General features: G+C 45.5%; 1 protein-coding gene across 1 annotated transcript in view; it reads right to left on the minus strand.

Moving 5' to 3' along the window:
* Positions 1–21540, minus strand: part of pkhd1l1.1 (PKHD1 like 1, tandem duplicate 1) — a 192886-nt gene that overhangs the window by 123431 nt on the left and 47915 nt on the right. The window contains exons 21-30 of the mRNA XM_078539759.1: positions 20458–20630; positions 18127–18204; positions 17280–17427; positions 15768–15922; positions 14696–14818; positions 13263–13368; positions 11100–11219; positions 8800–8964; positions 5689–5810; positions 2501–2633 (exon numbers count right to left, since the gene is read on the minus strand). Of these exons, the coding sequence (XP_078395885.1) occupies positions 2501–2633; positions 5689–5810; positions 8800–8964; positions 11100–11219; positions 13263–13368; positions 14696–14818; positions 15768–15922; positions 17280–17427; positions 18127–18204; positions 20458–20630 (1323 nt within the window). The remainder of the gene's footprint in view (positions 1–2500; positions 2634–5688; positions 5811–8799; positions 8965–11099; positions 11220–13262; positions 13369–14695; positions 14819–15767; positions 15923–17279; positions 17428–18126; positions 18205–20457; positions 20631–21540) is intronic.

Consider the following 21540-nt stretch of genomic DNA (forward strand, 5'->3'; position numbering starts at 1 on the left):
GGGAGTCACAACTGGTGCTGAACATTGTGCAATCATCAGCGAACATCCCCACTTCTGACCTTATGATGGAAGGAAGGTCACTGATGAAGCAGCTGAAGATGGTTGGGCCGAGGACACTACCCTGAGGAACTCCTGCAGTGATGGCCTGGAACTGAGATGATTGATCTCCAACAACCACAACCATCTTCCTTTGTGCCGGGTATGAATCCAATCAGTGAAGAGGTTTCCCCCTGATTCCCATTGACTCCAGTTTTGCTTGGGCTCCTTGGTGTCACATTCGGTCAAATGCTGCCTTGAGGTCAAGGGCAGTCACTCTCACCTCACCTCGGGGGTTCATCTCTTTTGTCCATGTTTGAACTAAGGCTGTAATGAGGTCAGGAGCTGAGTGGCCCTGGCAGAACTCAAACTGGGTATGTGAGCAGGTTATTGCTAAGCAAGTGCCACTTGATAGCACTGTTGATGACCCCTTCCATCACTTTACTGATGATTGAGAGTAGACTGATGGGGCGGTAATAGGCTGGGTTGGATTTGTCCTGCACATTTCACACCTTCCACATTGTCCTCCACATTCTTACCACTCTCTGGGTAAAGAAATTTCTCCTGAACTCCCAATTTGATTTATTAGTGACTATCTTATATTGATGGTACCTGGTTTTGGTTTCCCCATAGTAGAAACATCTTCTCTGTGCCTACGCTATCAAACCCCTCTAGGAGCTTAAAGACCTGCCCCCACAGCCTTTACATGACTGTAATCAGTCACAAACTGACACAGAGCCAGAGGAGGAGACATTTGGTTTGGGGAAGTGCACGGGTGACAAAACTGCAAATTTTAGATTTTGCACAACAAACCAAATGGCTTAAAAACAGAAAATCTTGCAAATAAACTCCAGATCTGGCAACATCTGTCATCAACCTGAAATATTAACTCTTTCTTTCTACAAACTCTGTTCTCTCCAGAACCTGCCGCACCCCTAGCCAAGCTGTTCCAGTACAGCTACAACACTGGCATCTACCCGGCTATGTGTAAGATTGCCCAGGTATGTCCTGTACAGAAAAAGCAGGAAAAATCCAACCCGGCCAATTACCGCCCCATCAGTCTACTCTCGATCATCAGTAAACTGATGGAAGGGGTCATCAACAGTGCTATCAAGCTTAGCAATAACCTGCTCACTGACCTCAGTTTGGGTTCCGCCAGGGCCATTCAGCTCATGAACTCATTACAGCCTTGGTTCAAACACGGACAAAAGAGCTGAACTCTAGAGGTGAGGTGAGAGTGACTGCCCTTGAAATCAAGGCAGCATTTGACCAAGTGTGACATCAGGGATCCCTAGCAAAACTGGAGTCAATGGGAGTCAAACCTAGCACAAAGGAAGATGTTTGTGGTTGTTGGACGTCAACCATCTCAGTTGCAGGACATCACTGCAGGAGTTCCTCAGGGTAGTGTCCAAGGTCCAACCATCTTCAGCTGCTTCATCAATGATCTTCCCTCCATCATAAGGTCAGAAGTGGGGATGTTCGCTGATGATTGCACAATATTCAGCACCATTCACAACTCCTCAGATACTGCAGCAGTCCATGTCCAAATGCAGCAAGGCCTGGACAATATCCAGGCTTGGGCTGACAAGTGGCATGTACTATTCGTGCCACACAAGTGCCAGGCAATGACCATCTCCAACAAGAAAGAATCTAACCATTGCCCTTTGACATTCAATGGCATTACCATCACTGAATCTCCCACTATCAACGTCCTGGGGGTTACCATTGACCAGAAACTGAACTGGACTAGCCATATAAATACTGTGGCTACATGAGCAGGTCAGAGACTGGTAATTCTGCAGAGAGTAACTCACCTCCTGGCTCCCCAAAGCCTGTCCACCATCTAGATGCACAAGTCAGGAATGTGATGGAATACTCTCCACTTGACTTGATGAGTGCAGCTCCAACTACACTTGAAGCTTGACTTGATGCAGGACAAAGCAGCCTGCTTGATCAGCACCCCATCCAACACCTTAAACATTCACTCCCTCCACCACCATCAACACACAGTAGCAGCAGTGTGTACCATCTACAAAATGGAATTCACCAAGGCTCCTTCGACAGCATCTTCCAAACCCGTGGCCTCGACCAACTAGAAGGACAAGGGCAGATAGATGGGAACACCACCACCTGGAAGTTCTCCTCCAAGTCACTCACCATCCTGACTTGGAAATATATCACTGTTCCTTCACTGTCGCTGGGTCAAAATCCTGGAACTCCCTCCCTAACAGCACTGTGGGTGTACCTACATCACATGGGCTGCAGTGGTTCAAGAAGGCAGCTCACCACCACCTTCTCAAGTCAATTAGTATTGGGCAATAAGTGCTGACCTAGCCAGCGACACCCACATCCTGTTAAAGAATAAACAAAAATGCTACCAGACCTGGTGAACATTTCCAACACTTTATTTCAAATTTCCAACATCCGCAGTACTTTGCATTTTTTATTTTAAACTATCACTTACCTGCTACACTGCTTGTTGTGGGGCTTATTTGTGAGATTATTGGAATCTGTGTGTCAATATAAGTGAAGGAGAAAGGCACTGTGTTGGATATTCCATCAGCAATCAGTGAGATATTGGAGACTCCGACTGGTCCCTGGTGGAAGAGATATTGAGGGACAGAAGGGAATTCATTATTTCTCAAGTCCTTTTCTAGGATAGCCAGAACGTAATGAAGAGAAGAGTTAAATGAGCCTCAGCAAAACCATGAATGACTTCGACCATCATCACTTTGATAGATAGAACTGAGACTAAAATTAACATGTAGGCTTTACTAGACATGTGAGCCCAGGATTAACACAGATGTTAAAATCATAATCGCTGCTTCATGCATCACTCAACCCTGTTTGCTAATTTTTAACTCATACGACTTTATAAAAAATTCACGCTTCAAGCAGAGTTTTTGATTCCCTGCTTAGAAATATGACATGTTTACTTGAAGCATGTTACATATTTTATGGATTATGTGTTGAAGTAAAGTTAATGGCCAATGGATAGTTCCTGTTTTATCATTTATAACTGAACTATTTCCCCTTGGAGCTGTCTCATTCGCTGCCAATCCCTATTCACCATTGAAACCATTGTTACATGTCCAGAGTGCAGCTCCATTCTGTATGTAGGGGGGCAGGCGCTGAAACAGAATCTGCTCTTCACAAAGAGAATTATCCATGTGATCAAATCATTTTGCTATAATAAAATTCAGCATTTAACAATCGAGGCAAAAAAACAAGACTTCATTCTCCTCAAATTATACTTGGTGACTATCAATGTCCAAATATCTGTATGAAATTCTGTTATTCTCCAACTTAAAAGAGATGCAAATCATTTTAAAATAAAATATATTAATTCCTCCATTAAGATAACCTTGATTTAATATGAAGAAGTTAAATTGCAAGAAGCAAATATCCACTCCCACTAATTTCAAGACTTATTAATGACATATCAGAGCACAGGTTTTGGCACTGGCAAACCATCCGGGTATTTTGAGTATTAACACTTCCCAGGCAAATGGATGAAGAATGGTGAGGTTCATGCACCCAAGTTCCTGAGGTGTGCTCCCAATGGGAGCATAAATTTGTGAAGTTATCCATGTTGGTTCAATTAAACTGGATGGAGGGAGCTCATGGGGTCATGAGGACTCAGTATAGATATCCAGCAATCAGTTGGGGTCAAACCAGTAAGTCAGGGATTCTGTTCAACTTAGAATTTCAGAAGCTTAACACTTTTTTGTGCAACAATATAGGAGAGGAGAAACAAAGGGAGAGGAGAGAGATAAAAATCAAGATTGACTCAGGGGGCACATGGAGTTAGACCCAAATCCTAACAGAAAAATCTGACCTTAAAACATTAGATGTGAGCTAAAGGCATGGAGGCTTTGACATCTGTGTTGGAAGAAAGGTGGAGAATTCATCCTTAAATCTTTAACATATTCCATGCCTTAGAGACTCAGACTAGGGGCAGGAACAATGACATTAGGAATAATGTTCTTCTACCTCGCTGTTGGAAATTGTTCCAATCAGTTAGGAAGAGGACAGGTGCCCATCTGTACCCATCACACGGCGAGGAGCCTCAGTTGTTGGTGTTGGCCCATAAGAACTTGTCACCTGAATCCACTGAAGCGTTGCAGCTCATCCCAGCTTAGCTCATCCTAAGCATTTATATACAACCCAAAGATTTGAGCTAGTAGGACTGTACACTTTGAAAATGGACCTCCTGAAAACCAAGACTTGACACCCCCCCCCCCCCAAGAATAGACACCCCTCAAGAATAGACACCCCTCAAGAATAGACACCTCTCAAGAATAGACACCCCTCAAGACTAGGCACCCCCCAAAACCCGACACCCCCCCCGCAAGACCTGACACCCCCCCCGCAAGACCCGACACCACCCCCCCAAGACCCGACACCCCCCCCCCCCCAAGACCCGACACCACCCCCCCAAGACCCGACACCACCCCCCCAAGACCCGACACCCCCCCAAGACCCGACACCCCCCCTCCCCAAGACCCGACACCCCCCCTCCCCAAGACCCGACACCCCCCCCAAGACCTGACACCCCCCCCCCCCCAAGACCCGACACCACCCCCCCAAGACCCGACACCCCCCCAAGACCCGACACCCCCCCAAGACCCGACACCCCCCCAAGACCCGACACCCCCCCAAGACCCGACACCCCCCCAAGACCCGACACCCCCCCAAGACCCGACACCCCCCCAAGACCCGACACCACCCCCCCCGCCCAAGGCTCAACAACAACCCCCTGAAGGCTTGACAACCCCCCGAAGGCTCGACACCTCCCCCCCCCGAGACTAGACAATCACCAAGACTAGACACCTTCCAAAGAAGGTAAGCTCTGAAGAAGAGTCATACGGATTTGAAACAATAAATCTGTTTCTCTCCCCACGGATGATGCCAGACCTGCTGAAATTTTCCAGCATTTTCTGTTTTTATTGCCCTCCAAGACTAGACACCCCAAGATTAGATACCGCCAAGGCTAAATACCCCAAGACTAGACACTCCCCAAGAATAGATAAACCCCAGGACCAGAAACTGCCAAGACTAGATCAAGACTAGATGCTGCCAAGGCTAAATACCCCAACACTAGACACCCTCCTCTGACACTAGACACCCCCCAAGAATAAACGTGGCCAAGACTAGCTACTCTCCAAGACTAGACATTCCCCACGGGGAGGTGATGGCATAGTGGTAGTGTCACTGGACCAATAACCCAGAGACCTAGGGTAATGCTCTGGGGACTTGGGTTTGAATCCTGCCACAGCAAATAGTGGAATTTGAATTCAATAATAGTCTGTAATTAAAAGTTTAATCATGACCATGAAACCATTGTCAATTGTTGTAGAAATCCATCTGGTTCACCAATTCTCTTTAGGGAAGGAAACCTGCTGCCCTTACGTGGCCTACATGTGACTCCAGGTCCACAGCAATGTCGTTGACTCTTAAATGCCCTCTGAACAAGTGCAATTAGGGGTGGGATGGGTAATAAATACTGGCCTTGCCAGTAACGCCCACAACCCATGAATGGATTTTAAAAAAATAGACATCGCCAAGGCTTAAATACCCTAATACCCCCCTCAGACTGAACACTGCAAAGGTTAAACATGCACAAGATGAGGTGCCCTAAAAGCCACTCACCGCTGGAGTGCTGCATTTCTTCTCAACAGGACTTTCTGTAAGGAGGAGGCAGCTCCTCCCTCCAACTAAAACCATTGAATTGGGAGTGAAGCCGTAGCCAGATATTGTGAGAATAGTCCCTCCTGAGTAACAGGAATAAATGATAAATAAATAGGACACCAAATTAAAGGTACAGAGTTAAATAATCATTGAAGTTCACGTACAAACAACAGAAGTTAGGAACAGGCGGAGATCATTCAGCTCTTTGAGCCTGTTCCACCGTTCTATTTGATCCTGGCTGACCTGCATCTCATCTCCATTTGCTGACAATTGCTCCATATCCCTCTGTATCCAATAAAAATCCATCGATCTCAGTCTTGGAAAGTCCAAATGACTCCTAACCTCTTGAGGTCTTCTTGGGGGGAGGGAATTCCAGGTTTCCACTGATCTTTGTGTGAAGAAATGCTTCCTGACCTCACCCCTGAATGGCCTGGCTCGAGGGAATGAAGTGGTTTCACATAGACACTAAACCTGACTGAGAATGTCCAAACTGCATTTTAAGAAAGCATTTGCCAAAGTGCCCTGGAGGCTATGGAAGAGAAGGGTCAGTGTCCAATCGAATAAAAAAAAATGGCTTAAGGACAGAAAACAATGTGTCTGTGAATAGTTATTTTTCAGACTGGAGGATGGTAGACAGTGGTGCCCCCAAGAGTCAGTGCTGGGACACTGCTCTCCTTGCTATATATAAATTACTTGGATCTTGGAAAACAGAGTAGAATTTCAAAATTTGCTGATGGTATCAAACTTAGAGAGGCAAACAATGAGAATGATGCCAATCGACTGCAACAGGGCATAGATAGACTAGTGGAAAGGGCAGACAAGTGGCAGATGGAATTTAACACAGAGAAGTATGAGGTGACGTATTTTGGCAGAATGGATAGGGAGAGGCAATCTCTTTCTTAGGCAGTCCCTCATAGAAGTACACACCAGGCCCCGGCACATTGTGGGGAGATCTGGTTAGGGACCAATAACATTTTGTTTAAAGTAGATAAAGGTTGAGATTCAAGGCACCAGCTTTTGGAATAAAGCTACAAGATTCCATGAGTTTGGAACAAACAAAAAGAAACTTTACTATCCAAGGTCAGAAAGATAAAACAATTTACAATATCTATCTTATACTCTAATTCAGGGTAAGGATGAGGCACATGTGAATTAACAGACAAACCATGGTCAGACACACCACACTAAATGACAGATGCAACCAAGACAGAGTCCATGGATTTCTCAACAAATCACCCAGATGTTAGTCCCACTGTGAGTCAACCAATCTCACTGTAATGTCATCTTTCTCATGAGGGTTTCCAAACTCCACCGTTGAAGATCTCTCCTTGGAATCCTCTCCAAAGTTCGGTCTCACCCAGATGGCTTGAACAATGGGCCACCTCACAGGGTTTCAATCTTCTCTTCCAAGATTCCTTCTCCCTGGGTTCCCAAGTACACTCACACTAGCTCACAAGCACACTTTCAGATCTATGGCTGTGCCAAGCAGAACACCGCTGCTCCAAAGGGGAACCTGTGGCCCAATGGACCTCTTTACCTTAAAGTCTGTTCCCGGCAGCCCTTTCTCTAAGTTAACTTAACTGGACCGTCCGCCTGTCGCTATGATATTTCTTGGCTGCCTCCCCAATGCTGACTCAGGATCAAAGATGACTTCTGCTCTGATTGGATGGGTTTTGAGATGGTTGTTTTTTTTATGCAGTGAATTGTAATGACTTACAGCTCATGGCCCACGAGGGTGGTGGGAGCTGAGGTGATCGATGATTTCAATAGGAAATTGGACGGACACTTGAAGGAAATAAACTTTCAGGGCTACGGGAATGGGACTGACCAGACTGTTCTGTGGAGAGCTGGCATGGACTCGGTGGGCCAAATCGCCTCCTCCTGTGCCATGAATGACTCTTTGGCCAGGAGGGACCCATCGCAGACTGGATGGAAAAGTCGGAGAGGCAGCCAAATGGCCATTGACTTTGGGCGGGAATTTCTGGCCACGGGTGGGAATATCCCAGCCTTTGACTCAATCACAGAGGGAGTGAGATTTCTTTTATTCTTTCACAGTGTGTAAGCATCATTGGCTGGGCCAGCATTTATTGCCCACCCTTGATTGCCCTTGAGAAGGTGGTGGTGAGCTGCCTTTTTGAACCGCTGCAGTCCATGTGGTGTAGGTACACCCACAGTGCTGTTAGGGAGGGAGTTCCAGGGTTTTGACCCTCCCTCCCTTCAGGACTGGTTTAAGGCACAATCCCAACTCTGGACTCCGGCTGGGATTACACTACAACTGCAGTATTGCAAAGAGGCAAAGCCACTTCACACCAACTCTGCACCAACAGGTGCGGAGGAAGCAAACCCTAAAACATTTATATTTTATATGGGTGCCTGTTTGAACATGATTTGCCCATCATATACAATGTCCAGTATAAAAGGGCAGTGTTAATCAAGTCAATTCAGGAATAGCATTGCTGGCCTGACACAGCTAACACTTCAAACACAAAACATTTGACAAAAAGTATTTCAAACTCTTACCACCTGCATAGATGGACAGGAAGTCATAAGAAATGACGGTAACAGACCGAGGCCTTTTCTGTATGATAAATGATCAATGAAGAGTTTAAAAAATTTCCTGCAGAAGATTTAATTTTTGATCAACCCTTCCTCTGGCAGTAGCTTCATGTAAGCTTTTGCTGAGCCTGTGCACGATTCCCCAGCACATTGTAACCCACAGCTGCTTTCAATATCCTAAGCTTTGAACAATGTGGGTGACTATCTTTAATGGGTTGAAAATACCGTAAAAATCTATTTTTTTCCAAAAAAGCATACATTTTTAAAGCCTGCTGTTTTATTACATTCAGTGAGACCAGGAGTGAACACAGTAGTTCCTGTCTGAAATGAGCAGGATGCAAGAGACGCCTTATGCTGTGAACCTGACGTTAGTGCAAGTGGTTATTGCTTTCGACCTAGGGACATGAACGCCCATTTTAAACATGGGTGTTTTAAGTGCCAGGGCTGCAACTGAAAGAGGACATGGTAATATTTAATGGTGATTTATGATCTGCTTATTTATCCTACAGTCAGTACCTTCAGTACTGCCCAGAGATGGTGATATGTTTGTAACCTCCAGCTGAAGGGTGAACGTGAAAGTCTGGTTGCCGGAATGTTTTGCAAAGCCAAGGCCAGCGATGTAGACAGTGAGAGAAGATGATGTATTACTGGCAGTCTCAATCGTACAGGTTATTTCAGTGCCTGAAGACAAAGTAACAAAGAATGCAAATGATCAAATCCAACTAGCAATAGAAAAGGGTGCATTTTTCTTTAATTTAACCCTCCAATGATTGTAATATAAAGAGATACACAGCATTTTTTTTTTGCACATACATGATGAGATATAGATCTATCTCTGTAACCTCCTCTAACCCTCCGGGGATCTCTGTGCTCCTCCAATTCTGGCCTCCTGTGCATCCCCCGATTCCCATCGTTCCACCATTGGCGGCCGTGCCTTCAGCTGCCTGGGCCCTAAGCTCTGGAATTCTCTCCCTAAACCTCTCCACCTCTTTCTCCCCCTTTAAGATGCTCCTTAAAGCTTTTTAACCAAGCTTTTACCTACATGTTGTAACATCTGTTATGCAGTTCAGTGTTACATTTTGTCTTATATTCCTGTGAATCACTATGGGAAGATTTACTAGCTAAAAGATGCTATATCAATGTAACCTGTTGTTGTGACGTTTAAAAACAAGTCAGAATATTTGTCAGCTTTAATCACAAATAAATGTGTCTCATTGTGATATAATAGATTACAACCAAAACACAACATTGCATTCTGAATCTCTCCAGCCCCCGCACCCCAACCGGAGTATTCAGGAGTGTCATTGCCAAACCCAAGTGACGCTCTCAATGAGTGGAGAGGTGCCCGAGATTGACATTCTCAATCAGAGGGGCCTGTAGTTCCCATGGACCCACTGATTTCACTGTTTCCACAACTCAAAAACAGTAAAGGCAAGGACATGATTTAATCCCAGTTTTACAGAATTATAAAGGTTGTTAGAGTGAATTAGGGAGTGCCAATTTCCTCTGGCTGGAGAGTCAATGGAAATGGCTCATCCATTTCTAAACATGCACAGCAGGAATTCTTCAAAACTTCTTCAACAGCACCTTCCAAATCCACAACCTTTACCATCTAGAAGGACAAGGGCAGCAGATAGATGGGAACACCACCACCTGGAAGTTCCCCTCCAAGCCCCACAGCAACCTGACTTGGAAATATAGCGCCATTCCTTCACTGTCGCTGGGTCAAAATCCTGGAACTCCCTCCCTAACAGCACTGTGGGTGTACCTACACCACATGGACTGCAGCGGCTCAAGAAGGCAGCTCACCACCACCTTCTCAAGGGCAATTAGGGATGGGCAATAAATGCTGGCTCAGCCAGCGAAGCCAAAATCCCATGAATGAATAAAAAAAATTAAGAAATGAGGAAGGAAGTTAGAGAGAGGGTTGTTGGTGCAGTGAATACTTTACCAAGGGAGTGGTTGAGACAGGAAACATTGCATCTTGTAATGAAGATTGGATAAATATAAGAAGCAAAGAAACATACGGGAGTAATAAAAACAGAAAGTGCTGGAAAGACTTGGCAGGTTTGGCAGTACCTGTGGGGAGAGAAAGAGTTAATGTTTTGAGTCTGTCTGACTCTTTGTTGGAACTGAAGAGAGGCAGGAATATGATGGGTTTGATGTTGTTGAAAAACTGGGGAGGGGCAGATGGAGCAAAAGAGAAGGTCAGGGATAAGTTAGCAGGCAGGGGAGATTAAAACCAAAGATGTCATAGAACAAAACTCAAAGGGAGCGGTAATGATAGTATTAAAGACACAGAGGATTGGTCCAGAATAGATGTGAATAGCAGAATAGAGGTCAGCACTGTCTGAAAGCAGAAAGATGAGAGCAAGGTATAGACTGGCACTCGGGGGGAAAACACACACAGGGGTTTGGGGAGTATGTGGAACAATGGGATTAGTTTTGGTTATCTGCAGTAAAGAGTGGCTTGGAAAGATGGAGTGAGTGATCTCTTCCAGTTTGGCAAAATCCAGTGGTCCCAGAAAAATGGCAAGATGCATTTCCCTCTACATTTGGTCACTTTGCTGGAGTTTGTTTGTACTACTCCACTGATGCCCAGGGCAAGGGGAAGGAGGCCTACAGAGATGTTCTTAGTGTCAAAGGATCAGGATTCCATCAATGCACACAGTATCAAATGAACTAGAGCAGGAATAGGCCATTTGGCCCCTCTAGCCTGCTGGAGTTGGTCCCAGGGCTAAGTGCACACCGTTCATCCCTCCCACTCACGTGGTTCAGTATTGACTGATCTTCATTTGCTTTGAATATTTGCTTACCAGTTAACCCTGTGATTGGACATTGGGAACCTCCAATCGAAACCCAGGTGTTATCAGTTCTTGAACTGTTGGCAAATCTGGAGCCGGATATGGTCAGAACAGTCCCACCGGCCCTGGATCCTGAAAAAGTAAAAGGACAATTTGATTTGAATGGGAAGTTAGCCACTGTGATCTGCCAAGGGGCAAGACTCTCCCTCGGGCTCTGGCTCAGACTGGCGACAGACAGAGGAGAGAGTCAGCTGGATGCCTGGTGATCTCACAAAGCTACACCAGATGCTTGGGAGATGTTCCACTCCAGCTAGTGGTCTAGACATTCACTCAGGCCAGTCAGATTCATTGCTGTTCTCACTCAGCGCCTCGTATTGTGTTCCAACCTTGCGAAGGAGCAGAGCTCACTGAGTATAGATCAATAGTTTTCAACATTATAGATCAATTTGAAAGAGAACAGGTAGTAAATAGGATGAAAAAAGCCTTTATCTTGAGAGGGCTGGAATGGGGCACAAGGATTGTCGTAGCTGCGCAGAGCCTCAGATAGGGAGTCACAGGGGGTCACACCCCTATCTGGAGTAACTGGGTTCAGTGCAGTCTGAAGCTATGGATGGTGACATTAGAGGCTCCAACATTCTTTCCATCACATGACTGACCAGGAATCTCTCCCGCTCTTACCACCTGCCATTGGCGTGTGTTGGAAGGATTTACAGGTTGACATTCAACCTGTTTGACCAAGTTGTGAACACACCTTCCTTGGCCACCAGGTCCTAGAGTAGGATTCGAACCTGGAGCTTCTGGCTCAGAGGCAGGGACACTACCCACTGCGCCACAAAACCTAACACCAGGAATAAAAGGGTTAAATTATGAGGACAGTTTACATAGACAGGCTTTGTATTCCCTGCAATAAAGCAGATTAAGGGATGATTAAAGGATTTGCTGGCTCGATAGAGAGAAACGGGGGCAGGTTTGGGGGGCTGGGGAGGGGAGTCCAAGGGGGAAGCCTTTAAAATTCGAGCCAGGTCATTCAGGGGTGATGTCGGGAAGCACTTCTTCACACAAAAGGGGAGTGGAAATCTGGAACTCTCTTCCCCCAAAGAAGCTGTGGAGATTTGGGGTCAGTGAAAAATTTCAAAACTGAGTGCTCTAGATTTTTCTTGGGCAAAGGGTATTAAGGCAGGTAGAGGGAGCTAAGATACAGATCAGCCATGATCTAATTGAATGACGACCAGAATCAAAGGGCTGAATGGCCACGTCCTGTTCCTATGTTCCCACAATGATATTGTGGTAATTATCAGTCTCATGGGGCTGAGTTTTACAGTGGAGGGGGTGGTGGGGTGGTGTGTGTGTGTGTGTGAATCGCTTGCCCTCTCCCCCACCCCGCAGTGACATTACCCTGCCGGTGGTCTTACCGAGCAGAGGGTGGAACTTCTGCCCCTCAGTGGGAGGTTGCTCCACCCTCGAGAGCCGCTGGGCCAATCTGATGTGTCGGCAGCCCTTGCAGTCTAAGCAGCACCGGAGCGGAGAAGGAGGCACTGCTGGGACTGGAAGCCGTCTCTGGGGAGGGGTGTCATAGACATCAGACCCAGGCAAATCCTGGGCTTTTAGGGCAGGGAGGGATCAGGCCCCCTGGAGGGGTGGGTGGTGGGGGGGGGTGGTGAGAGGCCAGGCAGGTGGGCACAAAGTGGGGTATGATCTTAGTGGAAGTTGTCCCTGATGTGCACCGCTCCACCCCCCACCCCCCCACCAAAGGATGTAGCCCCTTCCTTCCCGCCCTTTTACCAACTTTCTCACTCTTGCCCGTTCTCCGCTGCCCAGCGCATTCTGGCAGTGGAAGTGGGTTAACATCCCTACGTGGGCATTAATTGTCCACTTAAGGGTCTCACTGGGCCTAAGGACAGGCGGGCGAGTGGGTGCCTTACCCCACCCTTCCCTGTAACCTGGGGACCGGGTCATGGGTGGACGGGGAGGCGGTGGGGGCTACTCGCTTGTCATATTTTAAATGCTGCCACACCCCATCACCCCCCACTAAAACAGCCCTGACAGGGGGCAGTAAAATCCAGCCCAACATTTCAAACGCTGTTTCTGAAAGTCTGCTGTGAAATAATCTAAGACACCTTCACAGATTCATTGGGTTTGAACAGAGAACATGGTTTAAACATTTTCAGCATTTACCTGTTGTTGGGCTGATGCCTAAAATGACTGGGGTTTTCTCAGACTTCCATTTATATCCACAATTCCCGGAACAATTACTGGGAATACCATTGATGAAAACCTCTACCTGTGGGGAAGAGAAAGGCTCATGTTGCTACAGAATGGCTACAGCAACCTGACAGATTTAATTGTTATATTCACGGTGTGAGACCCCACCCGTGGCTGTTGATGATAGTAACACATGGTAGGGTTAGTGCAGAAGTTGTAAGTGTCAAAGTGGAAGCTGAGCTGGTCCGGGCTGAGATCGAGGGGCCTCGAAACAGATCGGGCTGCTGGGCCTGGCCAAGGCAGCTTAAAGAAAGTTACCACTGCTCTCCCATTCAGACTAAAATAATTCTCCAAGCACATAATTGCAACCTGATCTGCAGCCGGCCAGCGTGGGTGAGGGTTCCTGACACCTGCAAATTAAAGTTGCAGTTGACCAGACTGAGCCAGGAAAGAGTGGGTAAATCCCCCTGCCCCCTGCACCCCATCTTAACTGATCCCCAACATCCATTCCTCTCCTCACTCTGCATCACCCGCCAGGCCAGGGCAAGAGGGAAAGAGCTCAAATCTACCCCATGACCAAGACTCACATATTCCCTTTCTAATGAAGAACCGATCTTTCGCTGTATCCTATAACCCAGAGTTCCTGCAATATTTAAATGGCCTTATTGCTTCTCAGCTTTGTAAAGAAGTCAGTCAGTCAGGCTCCTGCTATTGCTCACAGTCAGCGTATAAAGCGTTATAGGTGCGTGCAGGTATGCACAGGCTTGTGCAGGTGTGTACATGTATGTATAGGTGTGTCCAGGTATATCCAGATGTGTCCAGGTATATGCAGTTGTATACAGGTGCATACAGCTATTTGAAGATGTGTACAAGTGTGTGCAGGTGTGTTAGGTGTATCTAGGTTTGTACAGGTGTATGTAGGAGTGTGTAGATGCGTACACATCTGTACAGGTGTTCGTAAGTATGTCCAGGTGTATGTTGATCTAATTTGTGTTTTGAAAATGTTCGAGGTATTTGATAATGTGGATAGAGAGAAACTATTTCCACTGGTGGGTGAGGAGTCGGGGGGAGTCCTGGACAAAGTGGGAATAACCTCAATATTTGAGACAGGTCATTCAGGGGTGATATCAGGAAGCACTTCTTCACACAAAGGGGAGTGGAAATCTGGAACCTTCTCCCCCAAAAAGCCATGGATACTGGGGGGTCAACTGGAGCTTTCAAGACTGAGGGTGATAGATTATTGTTGGGTTAGGGGAGCAAGAGTTATGGAGAAAAGGCAGATAAATTAAACTGAAGTGCAGATCAGCCATGGCTGAACAATCTTGAGGGGCTGAATGGCCTCCTCCTGTTCTTCTGTGTAAGCGTATGTTGCAGACAGGATCAAAGCAGAGCTTTTATGTATGTACCTGAGGCTGTGTGTGTGGTGTCCGGAACAGATCTCCAGACAGATGTTGACTAAACAGTCCTCCTTGTTGCAGACTGTAAACAGTTATTGTTGCATTGACTCCACTGGCATTCGAATCATTAACCTGTTCAACACAAAATCACCATACATTTTAATACATGCCATTTTGCAGCTCCAAACTCACACTGCTGTATACTTAATTTTACTCCCTGCCTCCCAGAAGCAATTATTATATACAGCTGCTCTTTTATTAATTCATTCATGGGATTTGGGCTTCGCTGGCTGGGTCAGCATTTATTGCCCATCCCTCATTGCCCTTGAGAAGGTGGTGGTGAGCTGCCTTCTTGAACCGCTGCAGTCCATGTGGTGTAGGTACACCCACAGTGCTGTTAGGGAGGGAGTTCCAGGATTTTGACCCAGCGACAGTGAAGGAACGGCCGATATATTTCCAAGTCAGGATGGTGAGTGACTTGGAGGGGTACTTGCAGGTGGTGGTGTTCCTAAATGTCTGCTGCCCTTGTCCTTCTAGATGGTAGAGGTCACAGGATTGGGATATGGAGCTGAAGCAATACATTTAAACTACTTAAGGATATGGGGTTGATGACAGACAGAATGAAACCCTGATTAATGTAGAGAAGCAGCAGACCACTACCATCTAGAAGGACAAGGGCAGCAGATAGATGGGAACACCACCAGCTGGAAGTTCCCCTCCAAGTCATTCACCATCCTGACTTGGAAATATATCGTTGTTCCTTCACTGTCGCTGGGTCAAAATCCTGGAACTTCCTCCCTAACAGCACTGTGGGTGTACCTACACCACATGGACTGCAGCGGTTCAAGAAGGCAGCTCACCGCTACCTTCTCAAGGGCAACCAGGCCTTGGCAGGAAATGCTGACCCAGCTTGTGAAGCTCACATCACGCGAATGAATAAGAAAAACATTCTGTTCCAACTTCTGTTCCTTCTGTTGCTTCCATTGCATCTGTTCAGGCCAACAGGGTCAGCAGGCAAGTCAAACAGTGTTGGGATTTTGATCAAGATGATTGCTTTATTTCACAAGAGTGTGTGTCTCACCTTTAAGGTAGGCTGATTGCCGCCTTTGCTAAGCCACTTCACCTTCCATTGGCAGGCAGAACAGTTCCCTGATTTTGTCACAGAAACTGTCCCAATCTCAGGCAGGGTTTGTAAAGCATATTGTATTTCTGAGGCTGTAGAATTAGCTGGCAAATCTTCAAAAATAAAAGTAAAAAAAAAAATCACAGAAAACATCAAAATGGTGATAAGCTTTAATAATCAAATCTTACAGCACAAAAGGAGGCCATTCAGCCTGTTCATGGCTGTACTGGCTCTTTGAAAGAAATATCCCACTTCCCCTGCTCTTTCACCATAACCCTGCAAATGTTTCCCCCTTCAACTATCTATCCAATTCCCTTTTGAAAGTTCCTATTGAACCTGTTTCCACTGCCCTTTCAGGCAGCGCCTTCCAGATCACAACAACACGCTGTGTAAAAAAATTCTCATCTCCCCTTGGGTTCTTTTGCCGATTATCTGAGATCTGTGTCCCTCTGGTTACCGATCCTCCCGTCACTGGAAACAGCTTCTCCTTATTTACTCAGTCAAAATCTCTTGTGGTTTTGAGCACCTCGATTAAATCTACCCCCTTAACTTTCTCTGCCCCAGAGGGAACAATCCCATGATGAAATCATTTTGACACCTGGCGGAGCGTTTTTCCATTTCAGGAACATAAAGCCAGAATTCTCCATCAAGATTTCAGCAGAATCCTGCTGTAATGCCAGTCGGAGAGAAGGGCAGAGTTTGGGAACCTGCTGGAAACAGTACGGATGGTGCTGCGACAGAGCCTTCCACCCATTCTCCTTATCCCATCCCCACTGAAGGTAGGAGCAGCGCTGTGGAGTGCGGGGGTGGGGGAATGTTGGGCCAGGAGAAGGGGCTCTGTCACAATGTGACATCTTGGTGGAAACTGGTACTCAGAGGGGAATGAAGGATACTGGCCTTCAAACTAGTATGCAAGAGCTAACTGCAATCTGCCTGAGTTCTGGGCTCAGATCTCTGGCGTGGGACTCGAACAGACAACCCACTGACTCAGAGGTGAGAGTGCTACCCACTGAGTCACACCGACACAGATCTCTGGAGAATGAGTCAGTGAGAAGGAAGAGGTGTGAAGTTATGTTGACCTGTAGAAAGCTAACATAAGTGCTTCTCTCCTGTTAGCTGCACTGAAATCAACATTAATTCCAAGTTATTGGAATCTGTTGTCATTTTATTAAACTGAAGTTTAACCAGAAGAACTACAGGCATTGTACACAGCCCCAGAACACAATTATCGCAGCCTACCTAATTATAAGATACATCACCCAATGTGAATCAGAGAATCAAGTACGTAGGTCACTCTGTTCAACTCTGTAGAGGTTAATTGTCATGACTGGAAAAATATAGAATGTCCCTGTCAAGTGACACTCCATACAGAGCAGAATCTCCCGAGGTTTACCACGTATGAAGAGATTTTTCAGAAAGCAAGCAGATTGGGAGGAAGTTTCCCTCGCAGTTTCAATATTCGCTGCTTACCTTTCAAAGATTTCCCAAATATCTCAATATCCAGGGTGCCAGTGATTGGAGGAGATGCTGCTTCTGTTCTGTGAACTCTTACAACAGTCCCCTCAGGCCATGTGCTCCCTCTGTAAACCATCTCATCCTTTGTGCCATTGGACACAGCCTGAACAAACATTCATCATAAATGTTACCCTTCCAAACAGAGACATTTCATTATCATTTCCACATGGGCTTCTCTCAACCTTCCACTCTAACCTCAGCGGGATATTGGCATGAAAGCTCCAGAGAAACACAGACCTTTACACCGGTCCTCTCACAGTTCCATGGATCTGTTGAAGGTGTCGAGGGAAATTTGTCTAACAACGTGAGATACCACCTCACAGAGGCTCCAAAACTTGGGAACAATCTCAGAGCCAACCTCCCAGCAACCCTACCAAATACCAGTGAAGAGCTTACACTCAACCACTAGTGAAAATCCAAACAGCTTTTGTACTGTAATCTTATTCCAAAGCTGTGCTTTAAAATTGATTCCACTTTCACCAGGTACCAGTCTAATTCCCAGCTATCTGCAGCAGAGAGGTGCCTCACAATTTAAAAACTTTCTTCTACAAATAGGAAGTTCAGTGCTCCTAGACAGAAAATAAATTGGTGGATGTATAGCTTGAGGTGATTTATGAGGTGGTATTAGTTGTGTCTGGCCCTAATAAGACTGTGTCTGGAGTACTAGGAACATAGGACGTCGGAGCAGGAGTAATCCATTTGCCCCCTTAAGCCTGCTCTGCCATTCAATAAGATCATGGCTGATCTGATTGTGGCCTCAGCTCCACTTTCCTTCTGCTCCCCATAACCCTTGACTCCCTACTGTGCTCAGCTTCTGTCTCCATACAGGAGGTATGAAGAATGATTGGACAGAGTCCTGTGGAGGCCTCAAGGTGAATTCCTGGATTTAAGAGAATTGGGTTATAGGGAAAGGTTATGCATTCTGGGACATTACTCTCTGCAGAAGAACAGAATAAGGGAAAGGTGTAGCCACAGGAAGAAACTTGATGGAAGGATTTAAAGATTTAATGAGCAATGGGAATTTGGGTTGGCACGACTCACTGGGGATAGTGCGCTGTCATGTCAAGCCCCACTGCACCCCGAGCCAAGACTAATGTGAAAAGTTTGATTAGACCACTAATTTGCCCAATTCTACCTAACTGTTTAATTTAGGCTAACAGAATACGAGTACCAGGTTTGTAAACTTGACAAGTAAATAACTATTCATTAAACAAATTGTCATTAACCAGTGGCAAAAGAAAGAAATATGAACTGCTAACTTTTAACTCTAAAACTTAAACCCTATCCCTTCTTAACTCCTATACAAACACAAACACACATAAGACATACAAAACATGGATTTTTAGGGTGGGATAAAACAGTTCAATAGCACCAATCGGGAATACAGGATTAGATGGGTTGATTTTGATTGATGTCTTCCCAAATTCCTTGCAGTTCATTGTTAATGACACGAGATGGTCTTCTAGCACTTTCAGTCTGTGGTTCACTGGTTAAAAATTTGCTTTTCAATCTCTACTGGTGATTTCCCCCTTTTCCTCTTGACAGGGGGTTTTTCAGAGAGAGCAGGTTACAGAGATATGAAGGAAAAAACAGCTAGCCTTATAGATTTACTGGAGTCTTACACACACACACAGGAGAGAGAAGTTTTAGGTGTGCTCTCTTTGTAGGCTAGGATCTCTCTGCTCACTTCACACAAAACCTTGGTCACCTGATCAGGTGCCAATTAAAATATTGTTGCTAGGCAGTACCCCTTAGTTCACGACCCTGTTCCGGCACCATTTTGTCCAATCTGGCACGCTCTGTTCCAGGAGATAGCAATATTGTATAATCCTTATCCTGTTCCAGTGAACATGTCTTTCAACTGCAGCCATGGTAGTTTATAAAGTCACAGTCCAATTTTTAAAACCACAGTCCCACAGAAATAAAGAAAAATAAAAAAATATGTTCCTTACAAGATCCAACAAAATCCTTCTGTCAGACACTAGATTGGAAAACCAGGAGAGATACAGGTGACATTGAAAATGGGAAATGTACCAACTATATTTAATAAGAGAGGGTTAGATTCATAGCAGCAATAGGTGGGAGAAGCAGTCCATGTCCAAATGCAGCAAGACCTGGACAATATCCAGGCTTGGGCTGACAAGTAACAAGTAATACTCGTGCCACACAAGTGCCAGGCAATGACCATCTCCAACAAGAGAGAATCCAACCATTGCCCCTTGACATTCAATGACATTACCATCACTGAATCCCCCACTATCAACATCCTGGGAGTTCCCATCGACCAGAAACTGAACTGGACCAGCCATATAAATACTATGGCTACAAGAGCAGGTCAGAGGCTAGGAATTTTGCAGTGAGTAACTCACCTCCTAACTCCTCAAAGCCTGTCCACCATGTACAAGGCACAAGTCAGGAATGTGATGGAATACTCCCCACTTGCCTGGATGGTGGGGGTGGGAAGGCTGTCTGGCTGACAGTCAGGCATCATCCAATTGGGTAATGAGTCTTTTGCTTTCAAATTGGCATAGGAAGGCAGTGTGTCACGCAGATGGATGTGGTGGCTGACTAATGGTTGGAACATGGGGGCAAGTCATGTGATGAAACCTCCAGGAATACATTTAATCACAGTTGGCAACCCTAGTAGGAGGGACAGTAAGTTCTATCTATGTGTGAGCAGGAAGCTGCAAAGAGACAAAAACACATTAAGTGAATGGGCAAAATGATGGCAAGTGAAGTTCAACGTGGGTCAATATATCCTTCCTGAGGTGACGTGCCCAGGACTGAGTGGACTTACTTCAGATCAGGTCTTACCAAGGCTTTATACAACTGAAGCATCACTTTCCCTCCTTTGTATCACAGTCCTGTTGGGATAAAGACCAAGGTCCCACTGGCCATTTTGATTGATGATCAGGCACAAAAAAAAATTAGAAATTATTTCTGTATTTAGACTCCTCTGCAATTCTCAGTCTCTCACCATTTAGAAAACACACTGATTTATCTCCCTTTGCTCCAGAATGGATGCCCTCACACTTGATGGACACCAGGAACAATAACCCTGGCTGGAGCTCTCCGAGAGGAATACAGATTCGACCAAAAACAGACTCTTTGTCAAATGGCATGTTTTACTGACCTGTGCAAAGCCAACTTCTAGCAGTGGAATGTTGTAGGCACAGTTAATGAGAACCATGGTCACTTCATACTGATTATGCACAATAGCATCTTTAATTCTTCCTTGGGTAACTATGAACTCTTCAAAAAGAATTCCTTTGTCAAACAAAGGAGGGCCAGCTCTCATTGGTATATCTGCAAATTAAAGATGCCATTCACGGAATTTAAAATCAAAATATTACAAACAATTTATATAATACTCAATCTTGACTAAACCTCTGAAGTATATTTCAAAGATAAAACTTTCAGAATAAGATGCCACCTTAGACCAGTCTTGTTGGTTATAAGGATCAATCTTAGATAAGATCTACATTAGATAAGACCACTGTAGATAAGATCTCGACTAGAGACTGTCGACCAAGAGCCCTGTGCCAGCTCCTAATACCATTGACTCAGATCACTGGTTTTAGATAGACACCAAACATTTCTTAATTCATGCCTTCCCAGTTATGGAAACACAGCAACAAGAGGAGGCCATGTAGTGCCTCGAGACTGTTCTGTCATTCCCTGAGATCATGGTTGATCAGTATTTCAACTCTACTTCCTGCCTCCAATCCATATCCCTGGATATCTTTTCATAACAAACCATACCATTTCCCTCACCCTTCACAACACTCAGAGGGAGCATCAGATACATGAGGGTGGGTTTTACAGATTCAGGGTCTGTGCTCATGCTGCAGGGCTGTTCACATCAAAGAGGCCAAAAGGTTTCCATGGATTTAATGTTCCTTTTCTTACTTTGGCTGGGATTTTTCAGGCCCTCCCATGGCAGGAAAATCCAAGCCTGTGTTTGTTTCTGTTTCTTATGACCTGTGTTGGTTCAGGCACTGCTGAGCTAAATAAACTTGAATCGAATCTACAGGAATTCCATTCTACATTCCTGTTTTATCGCTATCACAGTGACAGAATTCTGGTCAAATCCTCACTGAAATTTGAAACACAAAATAAAAATACCATTTTGATTGTGCGTCGTAGCCCTCTGTCCAATGTAAACAGTGTCCACAAAAAAATCCTGGCCTGGTGTATTGCTGCGTAGATAAATCCC

This window comes from Cetorhinus maximus, chromosome 4, assembly GCF_964194155.1.
Source record: "Cetorhinus maximus chromosome 4, sCetMax3.hap1.1, whole genome shotgun sequence".
NCBI lineage: Eukaryota > Metazoa > Chordata > Chondrichthyes > Lamniformes > Cetorhinidae > Cetorhinus > Cetorhinus maximus.